The sequence below is a fragment of the Zalophus californianus genome, chromosome 16, assembly GCF_009762305.2.
Source record: "Zalophus californianus isolate mZalCal1 chromosome 16, mZalCal1.pri.v2, whole genome shotgun sequence".
Classification (NCBI taxonomy): domain Eukaryota; kingdom Metazoa; phylum Chordata; class Mammalia; order Carnivora; family Otariidae; genus Zalophus; species Zalophus californianus.
The window spans coordinates 14850856-14870208 of NC_045610.1; the positions used below are offsets into that span (position 1 = coordinate 14850856).

Genomic DNA, 19353 nt, shown 5'->3' on the forward strand with positions numbered 1-19353 from the left:
GCTGAGTAGTATTCTGTGCTGTGTGGATGTTCCACAGACAGTGGAAGGATATTTGGTTTTTTCCAGTTCAGGCTGTTGTGAATAAAGTGGCCGTGAACATTTGTGTACAGATTTTTGTGCAAACATAAGTTTTCATTTCATTCGATAAATGCCCAGGATAATTGCTGAATCATAAGTACATTTTTAGCTTTAGAAGAAACTTGCCAAACTATTTTCCAGAATGGCTGTGCCATTTTTACATTCCAGTCAGCTAGGGATGTATGATCCCGTTCCTCTGCCTCCTCACCAGCTTGTTGGTGTCATTACTGTTTGTCATTTTAGCCATTCTGATAGATGTGTAATGATGTCTCGTTGTACGTTTAGGTTTCATTTCCCTAGTGACTAACGATACTGAACATCTTTTCATGTGCTTGTATTTCATCTATATACCTTTTTTTGGTGAAATGTCTGCTTGTGTCTTTTGTCCATTTTCTAATTAGATTGTTTTCTCACCGTTGAGTTTTGAGAGTTCTTTATATCATCTAAATGCCAGTCCTTTGTAGTTTATAGATATATGGTCCCAGTCTGTAATTTGCTTTTTCATCCTCTTACAGTTTTTTGCAGAGGTTTCAGTATCTCATTTTAACTTTTTGTAGATTGTGCTTTTGGCATTAAGTGCAAAAATTCTTCTCTTTGCCCTAGGTCCTGAGGATTTCAGTTTTTTTCTAAAAGTTTTATGGTCTTATGTTTTTTACATCTAAGTCTTTGATCCATTGTCACTTAATTTTTGTGTAAGGTGTGAGACTTAGGTCAGGGTTCACTTTTTGGCCTGTTGAAGTCTAATTGTTCTAGCACGATTCATTGAAAAGGCTCTCCTTTCTTTGACTTAACATGAGGAAGAATGAGTCCTCCCACTTTGTTCTTTTTCAGAATGGTTTTGGCCATCCTAGGCCCTTTGCCTTTCCATATAAATTTTAGAATAAGCTTGTCTTTGTCTACAAGAAACTTGGCTGAGATTTTGATGGTAATTGCATTAAACCTATAGATCTATGTGGGGAGAATTGACATCTCTGCAGTGTTGAGTCTTCCAACTTATGAACATGGTAAATCTCTCCGGTTATTTAGGTCTTCTTTGATTTCCTTCATCAGTATTTTGTAATTTTCAGCAAAGAGATCCTGTACATATTTTGTTAGATTTAATATTTAAAATAGCTAATATTGGGGCACCTGGGTGGCTCAGTCGGTTAAGTGACTGCCTTTGGCTCAGGTCATGATCTCAGGGTCCTGGGATCAAGCCCCGCATCGGGCAGGAAGCCTGCTTCTCCCTTTCCCACTCCCCTGCTTATGTTCCCTCTCTCGCTGTCTCTCTCTCTGTCAAATAAATAAAATCCTTAAAAAAATAAATAAAATAAAATAGCTAATATTTTATATGTAAGTATTTTGTTTTCTTTGGTGTTATTATAAGTGGTATAGTGTTTTTATTATCTATCTATTTATTTATTTATTTTAAGATTTTATTTATTTATTTGACAGAGAGAGACACAGTAGGAGAGGGAACACAAGCAGGGGGAGTGGGAGAGGGAAAAGCAGGCTTCCCACTGAGCAGGGAGCCCAATGTGGGGCTTGATCCCAGGACCCTGGGACCATGACCTGAGCCGAAGGTGGACGCATAACGACTGAACCACCCAGGTGCCCCATAATTTTAGATTCCACATAGTTGTTACCTTAGAGCTTTTTGTGCAGAACTATGGAGAGTCTAAGGTTTTCATATTCGTAGAAAGGGGAGAGGAGGAAGTGTAGCTTGCAGCTTGAATCATAGGCGTGTGACAACCAGCTATGGAAACAGCATGGGTACAAGAGCGAACAGACTTAAATTCAAATCCCAGCTCTGACACTGGCTTTGTGACGTTGGGCAAGTCATTTAACTTCCTTGTTTCCTCAACTGTCAGAGAGGGAAAATAATACCTCCTGGGCAAATCTTGTGTAAAGTTTTGAGATTTTACACACACACACACACACACACACACACACACACACACACACACACACACACTCTCTCTCTCTCTCTCTCTCTCTCTCTCTCTCTCTGTGTGTGTGTGTGCCTGACACAGGTCTAAGTATATCTTAGCTATTATTTCAGGCCACAGTGGAATCATGTCGTTTACGGTTAGGATTCACAAATGAGAGGCATAGTGTACCTACTGTTGTGAACAGCACACATGTCCTGAACCCCGTCATGGTGCTAATTTTCAAGGATGTGAAGTCCTGACAAAGCTGTTGTCCTCAAGGGGCTTATAATTTTGTTAGGGAAGCATGCTATATGTATAAAAATTGCAGGACAAACTGTCACTTGTTAAGTTCCAAATGTATGGGGCAGACAGTGGGTGCATCAAAAAACTTTGTCTTCCTGGGTTTTGTTTGCCCTTTTGTACCCTGCTCAGGGAGGTGGCTTTGGGATGTTGTTGATGAGAGAATGTGTGGGGGTGGGAGGGAGTGTGTACAGATTTAGGGGAAGGGATTCATGTGGGAATATGTAATTAATTTTTATACTTTCCCCAGTAAACCATCGACCCTTTTTATGATGTCATGAGGGATTCCTTAATTTTGCAGCTGCTTCCTGATTACGTCAGAGAGGAGCCTCTCACCCCACAGCCTGGAGCTGCACTCATACAAGAATTGGAAACAAATGAAGTGCTGAATATCTAATGGCTTCCACAGGGAGAGCCAGTTCAGACTTCCCAGGCCTCCTTATGCAAGGTCTTCCTCAAGTATTTCTGACCCCCTGAAGTGTCTTTGTTCTGGAAAGACAGGACTGGCTCAGAGCCAAGTGGACCGGAGCCTAGGGACTCCTTGATGCATACCTCCCTCCCTCCAGGTGTTCTGCAATCCCAAACTTCTGCCCCTTTCCTGGACCTCCTTTGGTAGGTGTTACCCTCTTTGAGGTCTCAGCATCCTCTGGAACCTGTCGAGATTATTAGTAGGGGTCCTTGGCCCCTTCCAGTGAATCCCTTCCCTCCCACACATCATTTCCACCGTTTTTGATTTTCTTTCTGCAGCATTTCTCACATCCGTACACTCCTGTCCTTTCCCTCTTCTAGTGCCTATAAGCAAGATGTTACATTTACTTAGCTTTATAAAGTTAACGAAGTGCACTACATATAATTTCTCTCGGTTCAAAGAACTTCATGCCTTCTTGGCTTCCCAATAAGTCTCCCTTCCTTTTACATTTTCCCAGCTACCCTAATCCGTCCTAAATGTTTAATCTTCAGAAAATACTCACCTGTGCTTCATTCGGAAACCTCGAGCGGGTGCCCTTCTCACCCCGTGCCAGGTCAGGTCTGTGTTTCTTGCTGTGGCCTCACAGGCCCGGTGCTTTGTGGTCCCCATCCTGTGGCACACTGAGTGCATCGTTTGCCGTGTGGGAGGGTGCTTGGTGTGCCCCTACCTGCATGCCTCCTCAGTAACGTGCGGTCTGTCTGTCATCCTCCCAATTCCATCTTTGTTCATTTTTTGCACCCTTGCTCAGAAGTGCTCTCTTCCGTGAAACCTTCTCTGCTATACCCTAGCTGGAAATGAAAGAAAGCATCTTACTTCCATCTTCCTTGAATTATAGTTATTTGGGTCTGTGTATTCTTCCTGTCTTCCTCATTAGATTATCATCTTCTTATGGCTGGATCCTATTTTCTTTTTATCCTCCACCACTGGGCTGAATAAATAACTTTGGGACTAATGGGAGAAGTCACTTTGTTAGGAGGTTGGGATTTCCTTTGCCCTCCGTCTACCCACTAAAAGAAGTCAGGGTTTTACAGCCTACAAAATCCAAAAGCGGTAGCAGGCATGCCAGGAGGGCCTCTTAGGGAGGAATCACTGCCTTCCATGTTCCTTGGTTTTGTTGCAGCTGTACCATTTGGGAATATGTTGTTCATGGCCAGCCTCGGGTCAACCTATGCTCTGCCATTATGCGTGAATATTTTGCTTGGGTCTGTTGGTGCCTGGTTTTTCTGACTCATTCATTTTACTTCTCAGGGAATAAAATGATGCCCTGATGGCCTGGACATCTCTGCTTTTGCTCTGGGATTTTATCTGGTTTCTATACAATGACTGCCTCTTCCACCCCACCTTCAATCAGCAACTGCCACAGGGAACTCCGTAGCTCGAACAGCAGCAGTCGAAAGATGCTCTCACTGCCCACTTCCTGTAGACAAGGAGGTTTTGGTGGGCTGCTCAGGAACTGTGCCAGCCCTGTGTCTGACTGGTGACTGACTCATGAGAAAAGCAGCCTTATGTCTGAAAGATAAGAGCCAACAAATCGCCTCCAGGTGGTGTTAGTTTGGAGGTGACTGACCATTCATTTCCTGTCTTTGGGAGGAGCTGGTGGGGAGGGAGTCAGTGAATAAAGTGGTCTTGCCTGCATTTTTCTCCAGCTATTAGTGAAGCAGCTGAGCAAATAGTTGGTTCTCTCTCCTGGGATGGCTAGTGGACTCCACCAGTGCCTGAAACCCTCTACTGCCGTCAGGGTACCAGACCTGTGTCATCCATCCTGTGTCTCCCCTTCAGCACTCTTGTCATCCTCTTGCCAGGAAGCTGGCGCTCTGCATCAGGGAAACTCTACTTGTTTCACTGCTGCCAGATTTTTCTGTGACCAGCCAAACCTCATCCCTACTGATACCGGTTGCCTCCAATGTTCTCCCTGACCCAGGAGTTGATCAGAAGCGATGGTTCTGAACCGCTGTCCCTTGGCTGGGCATAGAGGGTCCAGGCAGGTGGGCCTGCCTCCCCTTCCCTCCCCTCCCCCCTCCCCCCTCCTCCTGCCTCATTCCCATTTCCTGCAGGAGGATGCTTTGCCATCCTGGAGCCGTCAAGCACGGCTTTGCTTTGGCAGCACCGTTGCGCACACGCTGGTGGGAGAGGGGACGTGTTTATCACTTTTCCTGGAGATTATCTGTTTAAGCACTTCTCTGACAGTTACAATAACAAGGGCAGTGTGTTGTGTTTCCCAGCAGAAGGACACTTGCTGTTGAAAGATGTATAGCACTAATTAGAAATACATAACATCCGGCCACATGGCAGCCTTCTCCCGGCCGCTCCATTTCCTGATTTCATACAACTTTGACGACAGTTGGTTTATGTTTTCCATGAATATGTTCTCAGAAAAATGAGAAAGTCTCCCTGTTACATAGGAGTGAGAAGAATATTTCTGCCTGAGCAGGTATTTGGGCATAGGAATAGTGGGGGCTCTGGTCACCTGCCCATCTGAGAGCATGTGGGAAAGGGCAGAATCAAGTTCAGACCTCAGGTGACTTTCTTGGTAAGAAATACTTCTGTCTGACTCACTTAGCCAAAGCCATCCCCCTAAACCCTTGAGCAAGCCTGCTTTTGGAAAGAAGGGGACAGGCTGTTTCACAGTGTTAATGAGTTCCTCAGCTCATGTCAGGCTCCTGCTACCTGACACAAAGCCAGAGGAACCCAGGCAAATACCAAGGCAAACAATGCTTTTTCCTTCCCCGCCCCACATCATTTGTTGGTCTGACCCAGCCCAACTCCAGGGATATATATGGGCATTTGTCAGACTAGGGCCAGTTTCCTAGCTCTAGCCCCAAAGTGGGTGGACTCTGGGAACCTGGATGCTGTTTTCCTACTCAACTTGTATGAGAATGAACACTTCTCAAGGAGTGGCATCTTATGGCTTCTAGCCTACAGAGGCCGAAGTGAGGTGGAGAGTATCTCCGAAGATGCCATAACACTTAATGTAGTTCTCACTGGAGGCACTGGGTTTGAGTTGCCATGGTTACTTAGATAAATAGCAGTTTCTTTCACCCAGTTGTAAGGTCCTGTGGTTGCAGGGACTGTTTTATTTGTAGCTGTGTTCTCCATAATACCCAGCACAGGGTGAGGCACACTATAGATGTTCAGTAGGTGCTTGTGGTAGCACTGAACCATCGAGGAGGGCAGGCCTTCCAGAAAGTACTCTCTGTGACATGGTCAGAAGACTGACTGAGACCCAGGCATTCTGACCCCCATATAGCTGTGATACTACCACCTGCTTGATCAGAGCGAAATAGCTCAGTAGTTTGTGCCTCCCCCAGACCATTGCAGGGAAGTACTGTCAGGCCCTTTATGGAGAGGCAAGAAGAGGTGAAGGTTGAAGGTGACATAACCATGGCTAAGAACAGCGCATTCATGAAGCTGCCTTTTCAGGAGCTGCTCTGAGAGGTAGTTGAGGCTTTCCACACTTAACAGCAAAGAGGCTCCAGTTGTTGCTACCGTCCCTGGTCCCCAGACCTTTTTAATAGCAGGAGGCTTAAAAAAAGAGCCAACCTGGGAGCGCCTGGCTAGTGCAATCAGTTAAGCGTCTGACTCTTGGTTTGGGCTCAGGTCATGATCTCAGGGTCGTGGGATCGAGTCCCAAGGAGCCCGCTTCTCCCTTACCCTCTGAAGCTCCCCCTGCATGTGATCTCTCTCTGTCAAATAAATAAATAAATAAAATCTTTTTTAAAAATTAAGATTTTATTATTTGGGGAAGGGGAGGGAGGGGGGTCTGGGAGGGGCAGAGGGAGAGAGAGTCCCAAGCAGACTCCCACACTGAGCAGGGAGCCCGACACGGGGCTCATGACCTGAGCCGAAGGCAGACGCTAAACCGACTGAGCCACCCAGGCGCGCAAATAAAATCTTAAAAAAAAAAAAAAGGAGCCAACCTGGACTCCCCAGAGGTCACAAGTGTCATTGTTTTTAAGCAGTTCATTCTCCCTCTTGAGCCCTAGTCACAACTTTCCACTCTGAGAAATAGCCTAGCCTGAAATTACCATTTGTCTTAAAAATAGAAATGGGCTTGGTGAAAGTAATCTCCCTTTGCCACATCTTATCCTTATCCAGGTTAATAAGAGTATCTTATTGTAGTCTTGGGCTTCTCAAAATGCCAGTCTCTTTGAGCTAAGACACCTCCTTCTGTGCCTTTTCAGGGCCTTCTGTGTGCAGGTAATAACTTATGCCTAAGATGCCCCGTTGATAGGGGGTCAGTAATGTCAACTACCAGGATGTGGCCTCCCCTTAGCCTATTCTAGCTTCCTCTGTTCTGGACTTACTCCCCCATTCTGGGCTGGCCTTGTTTCTAATTAGAGGCAGGCTGCTGGCAGTGTTCAGCAAGGGCCTAGGCTGAGCTGGGGGCAGTACAGAGAGTGATGCTGCCCAAAGTAAGGGGTGGAGGGGAGAAGTTGCCATTTTTCTTAGGATGGCATATACATCTTCCCCTTCCCTGCTCTCTACTCTCTCCCCTCTTGGTTCTTAGATGCTTGTATCTTGGTCTCTGTAGCAGAGGTTTAGGGCCTTACCAGAAGAGGAATGAGAGTGGTGACCTATTCTAATCACATGGATTGTTACCACTTCCTTACTGCCTGCCACAGTTGAGTCGGAAAGTTAGAGGGTGACATTTGGGACCAGTCGGCATCTGGAAGGATGGCAAGAAAGCCACAACAGACGAGTACTTTGCTACACTGATGCTATTCATATGTTGGGACCTTCTGACCAGCAGCCTGTTCCTTCTCACTCCCAGAGCTCTCTAAAGTGGTTTGGGGCTGGCTTTATATACTCCAGTCATGTTTGCTCCTGTGGCCAAGGCGGTTAGGAGTAACTGTGTGGTTGTGTAGCATCTCCTGGAGTACAGACTTCAGTTAGGCCCCATTGACAAGACCTAGTGTCAATGAGGAGAGAGGCAAGAGGGCTTCCCTCTGACTATTGAGGTTAACATGCAGGCAGGCACAGAGATCAAACATGTGGCTAATTATCCTTTTAACACTCGGAGATTCGGAGTGTTCTCCTTTATTACGGAGGGAATGAACAGGTTAGATGGCAGAGCGAGTGACCAGGCGCCTGATTCCATATCCTGTGCGTATTGGGTGTCTGTCTCCTCCTCTGAGGCTGCAGTTGGACTGCTGCCTTCTGTTTGTCACCATTCCTCTCAAGTCTGGATTAAGTGGCTATCAGGGTGGGCCACTGACAAGGAGTAGGTACAGGCAGGGTGTTGAGAGTGTATGTTGTAGCTTCTGCCAAAGAATAGCTCTGGCCACCACCAAGGTGGCTCCTGTCGCTGACCTGCAGCCAGAAGGAAGTTAGGCTGAGAAAGTGAGAGGGAGAGGGTGCTGGGATTGGGAGCCAGAGATTTATTTTTTAGCCCTAGGGGAAAGAATTTGTGAAAATATGAAGTACCACTGGTTAAGTGCTTATTATGTGCCCATTTTCCTATGTAAAATTAACTCATTCAGTGAAAATAGGTTATTTGTAAGTGGAGGAGTGACGGAAGGTAAGGATGGAACCAAAGTTAGTGACTCAAGAAGATAACTTAAATTTGTATTTTTGTGATCTTAATTGATATTTGTACTCCTTCTAGCTGTATGTTAGAGAGACTGAGTTAATTAAATACGACTTCTTGTTACTATAATAGCTTCACATTATTAGTAGCCAACTAAATACAGAGAACCTGTAGCTCTGGCCCAAACTGTCCACCTTGGGGTACCTGGTCCTGGGGAAGTGATGCAGAATTTACACAGGGGATCCCTATAATAATGTTATCAAGTGCTTACCCATATACCAGCCATCGTGGTAAATGCTTCACGTGCATTATTTCATTTAGCCTTGTAGCGATGCTTAAGAGAGAGGAAATATTACTACTTAGCCCCAGTCTTAGATGAGGAAGGGGAGCTCAGTGACATGACCAACGATGTGCACCTAGTGAGGTAGAGAAGAGTAGCCCTTGACCCCCCAGGGCACTGATGGAGTTTCATTTGCCTCTCCTCAGACTGCTTCTCGGAGGAGTGTCGCTCTGTGATCCAGGAGCAAGCCGCAGCGCTGGGCTTGGCCATGTTTTCTCTCCTGGTGCGGCGCTGCACCTACTTACTTAAGGAGTCTGCCAAAGGTAAGCAGATGAGGGACCCCCTGACTGATGGCCTTTCCCCTGCCTGGGCCCTTTGCAGACAAGCTCAAAATGCCACCCTACCTTCTCAGCATCTCTTCCCTCTACTTGATATTCTTGCTCTTCCCAATAACCCCTCTTCCGTCTGCCCACCTAACTAGCCCCACCTCCTTTTGCATTCTGTTTACCTCTGTAGCCCTCTGTTCTTGGGGGAACTATCCCCTCCCCCTTTTCTCTAGTAGTTAAGATTTTTACTGTATCTATAAGCTGCTGTGGGTTCCTGCAACGTTAGAAAACCAGCAAAGAGTGTTTCCGTTCTTGTTCATAATTGATATTTTGGTTTCTCTGCTCTATCTCTGTGTCCTTCTTTGTCTGGTACTGGTGGGTGTTGTAACCACTGTGGACCAGCCACCTTGGAAGACTCACTGAACCAGAGCATGGGCTGTTTTTAGCCCTTGAGTTGATCAATGCCCCCATATGCATTAAGGTTGCCCTTAGAGAAGTAAGCCTGACTGCTGAGCTGTGTAAGGTAGGGCTGAAGGTTGCCCCTTTCTCTCAGCTCCTGGATCAGTATTGGTGAGTATTGAGGCCCCTCTGTTATCCCCCTGCCACTTCAATTTTGTGAATGCCTCCAGACTCTGGAGCTGCCTTTTTTTGGAGGGAGGGTTGAGGTTACTTTTTATTTTGAAACAATTTCAAATTTATAGAGAAGTTGCAAGAATAATACAAAGAACTCTTACATATCCTTCACCCGGATTCCCCATTTGTTAACATTTTACCGTAGTTGCTTTAAGTTCTCTCTCTTTCTATACACACACACATGCTTATTATTTTTGTTCTGAACTATTTGATTGTAAGTTGTAGACATGGTAGCCCTTTCAGTTGACTGAATATTTCCGAATAACACGGACATTCCCTTACATGACAGTGCAGTAATCAAAATCAGGAAGCCAACACCGATACAGTACTGTTGTTGAATCTACAGACTTTATTGAGTTTATACCAGTTGTCCTAAAAAAAGTTGTTTTCTGGTCTAAGACCCACTCCAGGATCACACATTGCAATTTAGATGCCATGTCCCTTTAAATTTCAGCAGTCTGGCATTGAATGGTTTTCTCAAGTCTTTCTCTCTTTCATGACCTTGACATTTTTGAAGCATACGGCCCACTTACTTGGTCGAATGTCCCCCAGTTTGGGTTTCTCTGATATTTCCTCATGGTCAAATTCAGGTTATGCAGTTTTGGCAGGAACTCTGGTGCCATCTCGGTGCGGTGCTGAAGGAAAGCTAAAGGGGGGGCTAGAGGCCGGAGTGGCAACTTCAGCCAGGCCACCGGTGGAGCAGAAACAGCTCTCTGCAGGGGCAGACTCAGTGCACTGGTTCTCTCTTTGTCCTGCTTTTCAGAATCCTCTTAGGTGCTGGCACTTGTCCTCCGCTTCTGGGCCCAGCTTTCCTGTGGACTTGGTCTCCCTTCCCTAAGAGCTTGCTGCCGTCCCAGCGCCCCAGGCCTCCCTCGTGGGCCACAGCAGACCTAGGCCCAGTTCTCACCCTTTGCCTCTGCAGCTCAGTTGTCCTCTCCTGAGGACGAGGATGACCAAGATGACATCAAGGTGTCTTCCTTTGTCCCGGACCTGAAGGAACTCCTTCCCAGTGTGAAAGTCTGGTCGGACTGGATGCTCGGCTACCCAGACACCTGGAATCCTCCACCCACATCCCTGGACCTGCCCTCACAGTGAGTCGGCCTGCTCATTCCTTCAGCACCGCTGGCCTCGGCCCACCTGTGATGCCACAGCTCCCCTCCTGGTCCTCTTTGTTTCTTCCCGACCGCTGCCTGCTTGTTCCTCTCTTCCCTCCTCATTTGAACTTTGCCTTTTCACTTCCTTGAACCCCTTCCTTGTGCCCTGAGGCTTTAGGCTGTTTTTCCCTGTTGTCCAGCCTGTCCCTCCTCTTCTCAGTCTGTCCTCTGTCGCTCTGTAGCTTGCTCTGTTTTGTTCTTTGTCCTTGCTCTTGCTCTCTTGCTCTCACTTCATGCTCTTCATGCCTCCCATGTCTGCAGCTGCCTGTCCGGGCATGTGTCTGTGTGAGGGGGAGGCCTGGTCTCTTGCTCTCACTTTGAGTCTAGCTCCACACGTCCGTCAGGCTGTGTGCTGCCGCTGCTTGTGCCACCAGAAGCACTCCGCTCGGGCCTTCCTCTCGTACACTGTAATGCGTGAGGAGGGCAAATGCGCACACCTCTCTCTTCCAGTCACTTTGTGTCCCATGTCCCTGTCTCTGTGTGTCAGCGTGCTGTCTGTCAGAGCATTTTAGGTGTGGGGCGTGTTGGTCTGGGGAGTATGTGTGTCTGCCTGGGTGCGTTTATGTAGATCTGTTTGTACGCTCGTGTGACTTTTTTCTTTCTTTTTGCAGATTGTGGTAAAATATATATGTAACAAAATTGTCATCTTAACCATTTTTAAGTATCTGATTCAGTAGCATAGTATATTTACGTAGTTGTGTAACCATGCATGGCTATTTCTTTCTTTTTTTTTTAGATTTAATTATTTAAGAGTGTGCATGAGTGGGGGAGGGGCAGAGGGAGAGGAGACAAGCAGACTCCCTGCTGAGCGGAGAACCCAACTCAGAGCTTGGTCCCAGGACCCTGAGCCAAAACCAGGAGTTGGACGCTCAACCAGTTGAGCCACCCAAGCACCCCACACGCATGGCTGTTTCTTGTGTCCATATCTGTGTGTAGGTTCTAGCTCTGTGTGTGCCTTTGGCTCTGGTTGTCTGTGTATGTCTGGGTATCTGTGTCTGAGTGTGAGGGTCTGTGTGTGTCTGTCTAGGGGTCTCTCTGAGGGTCTTTTGGTGTACCCGTCCATGTCTGCCCGTGTATATGTGTCTACATGTGTCTGTGTCCATGTCTCTTTCTATCCTTAGGTGTAAGGGGTCTCTTTAAGGGATTCATGTGTCTCCATGAGGGTCTGTTTCAGTGTGTCTGTCTGTGTCTCTCTCAGATTCTGGGTCCATGTCAGTCCATGTGTGCTTTGGTCCTGTCCATGTCTCTGCGTGTGGGACTGTGTCCTGTGGGAGTGTGTATGTATGTTCCTGACTGTCTGCGTCGCGTTTGTCCGTGACTGCGTCTCTATGTGTAAGTCGGCGTCTGTGTGCTGGAAGGGGCATTTTTGTGTATGTGGGTCTGCCTGTAGCTACCTGCCTCTGCCTGCCTCGTCTGTGTCTCCCTGCCTGCATCACCTCTAGCCTGCCTGTCTTTGCCTGGCTTGGCGCGTGCCTGCCTGCCTGCCCCTTATTTATCTGCCTCTGGTGTTTGTGTGTGTCTGCATCAGGGGTCAGCAAACTGTGGCCCAGGAGCTAAGAATGGTTTACATTTTTAAACGGTTGAAAAAAAAAAAAGAATAGTATTTCATGACTTGTGAAAATTATTAGGAAAGTCAAATTTCAGTGTCCATGAAGTCCTACTGGAGCACAGCCATGCTTATTTGTTTACACTTTGTCTGTGGCTGCTTTCGCAGTGCAGCCGAAGAGCTGAGTAGTTACAATAGAGACGTTCTGGCCTGCAAAGCCCAAAATGTTTACTATCTAGCCCTTTACAGAAAGTTTGCTGACTCCTGCTCTCTATGTGTCCCATTTTTTTCTTGTGTTAGTGTCACTATGTGTGTATGTTCATGTTTGCACAATAGTTTCTTGATGTGTGTGCATGTTGGTGCTGCCCATCTCTGGTCAACTCTGTTGATTGTCCATCTCTCCCTCCCTCTACCTTTCTCTCTCTTCCTGTCTCTGTCTCTTTCTCTCTCTTTCTCCTTTTCCTTTCTCTTTCTCTCGCCCCCCTGCCCTGTGGTTTGTTTTGTGGTGTCTGGCAGGTGCAGCGTACTCAGCTCCTTCAGGCTCTGTGCTGGGCGTGTGTGTGTGTGTGTGTGTGTGTGTGTGTGTGTGTGTGAGAGAGAGAGAGAGAGAGAGAGAGAGCGAGCATCCATGCCCAGCATTTCATCATTCTTCAGTGCTCTCCTCTGGAAGGGGCACATACTGGAGGACAGAGTGTGGAGACCTAGGCTGCTGCCGATGGTACTTCTCTGGGCTGGGCGCTGCCCATGTAAGTCTCTCCACTCATGGGTGACCCACAGAGGGAAGGCTGCAGGAGAGATTTCTGGCCAGTAGTTTATTGACCTCTCTGTGTGAACTGTGTGCCTCTTTCTCCCCCTTCCCTCCCAGCTCTAGCTCTGTAACTGTGTGGCTGATGCTCACAGCATCAGACAGTTCTCTGCATCCTCCTGTGAACCCTCCTAGGTTCCCAAAATGCACCCCAGGCTGAGGCCTTAGGAACCAGGGATGAGCCATCAGCTAAGCAGCTGGGGTCACACAGAGGAATGGACTGATCTGCTGGCTAGGGGCAGCCGTTTCCTGGCGGTGTTCCCTAAACAGTTAACATGTACAGCCTCAAACTTTTCAGGCTGTTGTTAATCTATAATGCCGACTAGGCAATTTGCAGTTTTGGAAAGAAACTGACAAGGAAGGTCTCAGCTCTCCAAGTATCTGAAGCCACTGCTTCTGAGCCTGCACAGGGGTCACAGAGTGTTCCTCCCTTCCTCTTAGGGGGTGGGGAAGCAGACCATCTGTCCCTGGAGCTTGGGCCTTCCCTGGGTCACCTCAACTCGCAACCACAGGTCCCTTAGATATGGTCCATCCAGCTCCTGTTTACCCATATCCTGGCCATCAGTCCTGTTAACTCTCTTCTGTGACCCATCTCCCTTTATCCCTCCTCCCTCTCCCACTCCCTTTGGCTTTTGTTTGGCTGAGGAAATGGAAAGCTCACACAGGAAGTGCTGGGCCTCATTTGCTTGAGGTGCTGAGTCTGTTTTCTCTTTGGATGCTGTAGCAAATGGCCCGTTGCCGGCGTATGCAAGCTGCTGCCCATCTTTGGGCAAGGGCTCAATCTGCAGCTGGGCACGTGGTCCAAGCTCCAGCCGTCCCCAGCTAGGCTTCCCCTCCAAGGCTACAGAGAGGCAGAGGGGGTTGGGACACTTGAACAGATTTGCTTTTTCTTTTCAGACTGTTCTTCACAGGGAGAGCAAATTTGATCAAATAACATATTGAATCTGATTGCCTAGTAAACAAGTTCCTGTATAGCTGTGGGCACCACTGATGAATCCAGTCTAGGCTAGAGCCAGTGTGGTAGGGAACGGAGTCCCCTTCTGCGCTCTCTCTGCAATCGGGATCAGCAGCTGGTTGTTTCTGGAATGCAGGTTTAAGCATAAAAGAGGAGCTTTGCTGTCCTGGGGCCTGACTACAAGACATGGTAGTTTGAGGGCTGGGGCCTCTGGTGGACAGAGCAAACCTGGCCTGACCACCACTGAGGGTAGTCCCACCTCATAGCTGTCAGATCCAAGCGCTGGAAAAGTGGAATGAGAATTTACCTTCCTCCTTTCCAGTTTCTCATATAGCTGCCTAACACTCACTGAGTAAATACTATGGTTGAGAGATTGGCAGGGTATGGTGGTTCTACGGATTTCAGAGTGGCCTCTTATGCTCACTGATCTTTCATACTCTGGAGCCTTTTCTTTTAAGGCCATTGGGAATAACACACTCCAGATAGTTCTGTAGATGTCAGAATAGTAATCCCTGTGACACTCCCAAGGTCCTTGTGCTGATCTTCATTTTGGAGGGTTTAGGAATGCTCTCAAGAGAGTAGGAAGGAAATGGCTTCTACTTAACATCTCTCCTTTGCAGGTTTTCACTGGTTTTCGCCTGCATTTGTTCTCTGCAGAGACAGATCCCTCAGTGATTCTAACATAAGGTGATCAGATGGCTTACCTTTGCAGTTTGCTTCTCCTCCAGAAACCCTCATTCCCAAATTGTCTCCCTGACACACTTGGACCCTTATTTCATCTATCTCCCTTCATTCCCTCCCTGTCTTTCATTCCTTTACCTTCTTTCTCTGGTACAGTTACAGAATCATTCCAAAGCTTTCTTAGGGGAATTCCAGAGCTCATCATTAGTCTCCTTGGTTCTCTCCTTTTTTGCCCCTATTCCTCTTCTTTCCAGTCAAATCTACATTTCCTGGGCAGTAGCCACTTAGGCACATGTGGAGCACATAGGATGATGATGACAGGACACCACCAACACCGCAGAGTGATAAGAGCAGGATTTCAGGGCTACTTGTGCCTTCCACACCGTGACACTCATAGGTATGTGTGTTGGGGTCAGCAAGTAAGTAGGTTGGCTTCCCATTTGTACTTGTGATAGGATGGCTTTATATCCCCGGAGATTTTGGTACAGGGGATTGTAGCAGGGTGTGGAAAGTTGCCTTGGGCTGCTGTAAAAGACAGTGTAGAGTGCTTTGGTCTATTTAGAACAGACCCAGTGTTTGGAGGGACCATCTACTTGTGGGGTGTGGGGGAGGAGGAGTGGGGAACATGGTTTCTACACTAGGCCTCTTGTTAGGAAGGAGAGGTAGCTACTCCCCACTTTACCACGTGACCATGAAGTAAGCTGTGAATGTCAGGTGATGGAGAGGAGCAGAGCAGCAGGCTTTCACGAGCCTAAGCATAGTGACCCCTCACATCCTAGGACCTTTGGCAAGCTAGGGCAGTGGGACAGCCTACCTCATTTCATAGTCTCTGCTGAAGCCAAATCTTCCCTCATCTTGATCTCTAGTTCTCAGTAAGTGAAAGAGTCAGGGGACTTTGAGAACATCCAAACCTAGCCCAGCTGTGGCAGTTGGTTTATTGCTTTCAGCTGGTACTTGAACCCAGGTCCTGGTCTTGGAGGCTTTCCCAGGTTTAATCCCCAGAGCTTTCTCTGCAGCTGTATGACACTGCGCTGACCCCGAATGAGGATAGGAAAATAGAACCAGTGCCAAGCCAGAGTCTCTTTTTCATTTGGAGTCTGGCTGTCTGCCCATGACCAGGGTTACATAATGGGAAACATAGCTGGGGCTCTGGAGAGCCCGCGTTTCACCAGGCTGCCCAGACCTTCGCATTCTGATGCTATATATCTTCCTAATTGTAGCTCGGATGCATTTATCACACTGTTGGATTGGAGTACTGTTAAAAAAAAAGAAGAAGAAGAAGAAAAACTCCAGAAATTCCTGGACTTGCTACTTTTCCATGGCTTGTCTTGTATAGTCTACAGAGCATGCTGGAAAAGGCTTGTAGGGAGCCCTCTGAGTGCTGTCACACAGGGAGACATAGGGATATGTAGGGAGTATGCAGTAAGCTGATTTCCTCAGGGAGCCTACATGTGTTGACCCTGTAGACGAGATAGAAATTCTTGAGTTAAAAAACAGCTAGTTTACTCACCCTCACAGGGCAGCTCTGAAAATAACTAATCCCAAGTCTAATCGGCACCCCTTCAAGGACGCTTAATACGTCTTCCTAAAAGGGCATTTTAGGAGGTCACTAAGTAATAGTCCATCAGCACTTCCCTGAAGGAAGTGGTGGTGACTGTGGGAAGCCCCTTTGCTGCCCTGGCTCCCCACCCAGTCTCCCTGGCTCCGGGTTGGGGCGTCAGCACTACAGCCTGGCACCAGGGGGTTCCTCTTCCTCCAAGTGCTGAGTGTGAGACACACGTGATCTCTCCCACGGCAGGAGCCTCTGTCCCCTCCCAACTCCTCTCACAGGACTTGTGAGAGGAAGGGGTGTTGGCCTAAGGCTCCAGTCTGACCCCAACAGGGTACAGCAGCTGACCCCAGGGAGCGTACTTTCCAGCTCTGGGCTGAGGTTATTTGGGTCCAATGTGTGCTAAACTAAGAAGACGTGTTGGAGTGGTTACAGCTAAAAATTGAGAGAGGCAGGAACCGTGAGAATCCGCACCAGGGAGGCCGCCGAGGGCTTCACTCATGCCGTGGAGATGTTGAGGTCCCCTGGGGGCTGCTCTTTCCCAAACACAGAGTGCTGATGGGTTTAACACACCAGAGTGATGCAACAGAGGCTATACATGTTGAATGTAGCTTGGGAAAACTGCAATCACATAAGGCACTGACCTAGATAGAGGTTGAGGGAGGCACAGTAGAGGTACTTGAGAAATCCTGGAGTGAGGTTACCGTGACCTGTTGTTGGCCAAAGGGCTCCAGCTGTACTGCTTAGAACATGAAGAAGTTTATGTTCCTGGAGTAATGCAGGGTGACTGGGCTTCAGAATTCAATTTGCCCTCTTGGGCAGAATTCGTTTAAGTTGGACACTCTCCCAACGGCCCAAGTTGACTTGTTTGTATAAACTACAAAGGCAGAAGGGATTATCTTTTACCAAGTCTTAGGTTCTTATATTCACCTAATAAACAGCTGTTATTCTTAGAGGATGGTGTCTTGCTGCCCATGTCTTAACTCCTAAAACAGTGATCTCTGACACCCATGTCTCCTCTTTAAGTCATGGTGGCACCTGGAAAATGCACTACAGTTCCTTAATCTCAGAGAGAGCCGCAAAGATTCCCACCACCCTCATTTCTACCCCATTCCAGAGCCTGTTGAGCTACTTGGCATCGTTACCAGACCAGATCCTCAGCCCACTGAAAACAGAGTTGGCATGACATCTCAGCTTAACAGAGGGGCTTCCTAAGCCATTTTAAGGGGAGGTACTATTCTTTTGACTCTACCAGACCTATGGGCTTCATTCAGGTCCTTTTCTGCTGTTAGCTGCTCACCACCTGCAGTTTTCTCCAGTTGAGTGGGAAGTCCTCAGGGCTGCAATGGTCTTATGTTGGCCATGGAACCCCATGTTGGGAGTTGTGAGCTGGAATATAATGGTCCTTAGGCAAACAAGTTTTTAAAAGAGCATATTGCATATCTTAAGAGCATTTCTCTTGTTGTGGCCTTTTGGCTTTCCCCTTGTATGTATAGTCCATGGGCTTTCTCTTTTCCAGCTTCCTTGTGCCTAGTTTCTGTGCCACCTTGGCTATATTTCCAGAACTCCTCATCCCAGGAACTAAAAACCCAACTTGTTCCCCATCTGTACTACAGCTCTGATCTTCCATAGCTCTGAAACACAATGCAGGGCTTCTTCTCACTCAACTCTTTCCGGGTTTGTTCTGCAGCTGTGGAGTTTGAATGTTAGTGTTTAAACAAGCTGGTATTACACAGGAAATGGCCACCTCCACAGGCCCCTGCAGGCTTGTAACATGGGGTCATTGTACTTGATATTAATCACCAGTCAGCCTGTTCACCCAGTAAAAATATGAAGGGGTGTATGAGGGCTCAGTTCTCCTTAGACTTGCCAGAAGGATGGACTGAGACCTGGTTGGACCTCAGCACTCCACTCTCTGAACTGTCTCCCTCCCTGGCCCCGCCCCAGATGGAACTTGTAGAAAAGTTCCTACCTGACCATTTCCCTATAAAGCTGGCAGATCTGCCTTTCTGAGTTCTAGATAGGAGTTCTTTTGTGGTATAACTTGCTTCACCTGTCTCACACCTTAACCTTTCAGAGCATTTTGTGGAATAACACCTTGTGTGAGAAAACTCCAGAAGTGCAGGAACACAGAAACCTATTAGTCTACCTGATACCAGGCTTCTCAGTTCCTTGGACTGAAGCTGCTTTTCCAGTGGTGTATGCAGAAATAACCCCAGCCTGAAGGGTTAATCTGATTCCCCAAGTCAATATCCCCCAAACAACCAGCCAAGAGTGTGTATTGGTTCATTTCTGTGAAATGTGTTTCCCCAGTCACCTGGGCTGGCCTGGGCTGCATTGTATCGGCCAGCAGCTGCACCGCACTCAAACTGACAGCTACATTAAACCTTGGAATTCTGAGGCAATAAAAAGTAAATTAACTCTTATTTTTTTCCTTTCCTGGTGGAGTAAGTGAATGCATGTCTGTAGGGAAGTGAGTGAGCCTTGGTCCTGAGTACATACCTCTTAACTAGCCACTGCTGGTCTGTCCCAAGCTAGGATCTGGTGTTCAGACTCCAGCCAGGGGTCTGCTTTCCTGGTGTGTGGTGTTTCTGTGGGGTTGGTCCACTGGGTCACCCAGCAACTGCTGATCCTTGCTCACTAATCACATTACAGCTGCTTGAGAGGTTCCCTTGCCACCATTCTGAGAGCCATAAACGGACTCGTTGGACACAGTTTCATATTCTCTGCCTGCTTTGTGTCTGCTTGGTAAAGAATGCATCCGAACTGTAGTGGGATTTTGTGGATTCTGGGAGCTTCCCCAAAATATGACTTGGGACCAGAATAAGCCAAAGGCACTTGCCCAGGCTCATAGCACTATTTAGAACCAAATGTTGTTTGAGATTATCTGAAAAACCTTTCGGAGAGTCAATTCCCAAGTGTTTCTAGAAGATTGGGAAAAAACTCATAGGCACCAGAATTTGACTTTAGGGCTCCTTGGCCCAGGCTAACTTCGAACCCTCAGAACCCAAAGGCTGCTGAGGGTTGAAACTTGGGAGGTACTCCTACCTGGGATAAGGAGCTAGAGTGGGAAAAAACTTAAGCTTTTCCCCTTCCACTCAGACAGGAAACCCTATGTTCACCCACAGAACTGACCTGAG

At 47.5% G+C, this 19353-nt stretch overlaps 1 protein-coding gene across 8 annotated transcripts in view; it reads left to right on the forward strand.

Annotated features, from left to right (window-relative positions):
- The window catches only part of SMG6 (SMG6 nonsense mediated mRNA decay factor), a 228349-nt gene that overhangs the window by 90574 nt on the left and 118422 nt on the right, over window positions 1–19353 (forward strand). For all 8 annotated transcript variants that reach the window (XM_027624846.1, XM_027624852.1, XM_027624849.2 and 5 more), the window contains 2 exons: window positions 8771–8887; window positions 10446–10614. In XM_027624846.1, coding sequence (XP_027480647.1) covers window positions 8771–8887; window positions 10446–10614 — 286 coding nt within the window. The remainder of the gene's footprint in view (window positions 1–8770; window positions 8888–10445; window positions 10615–19353) is intronic.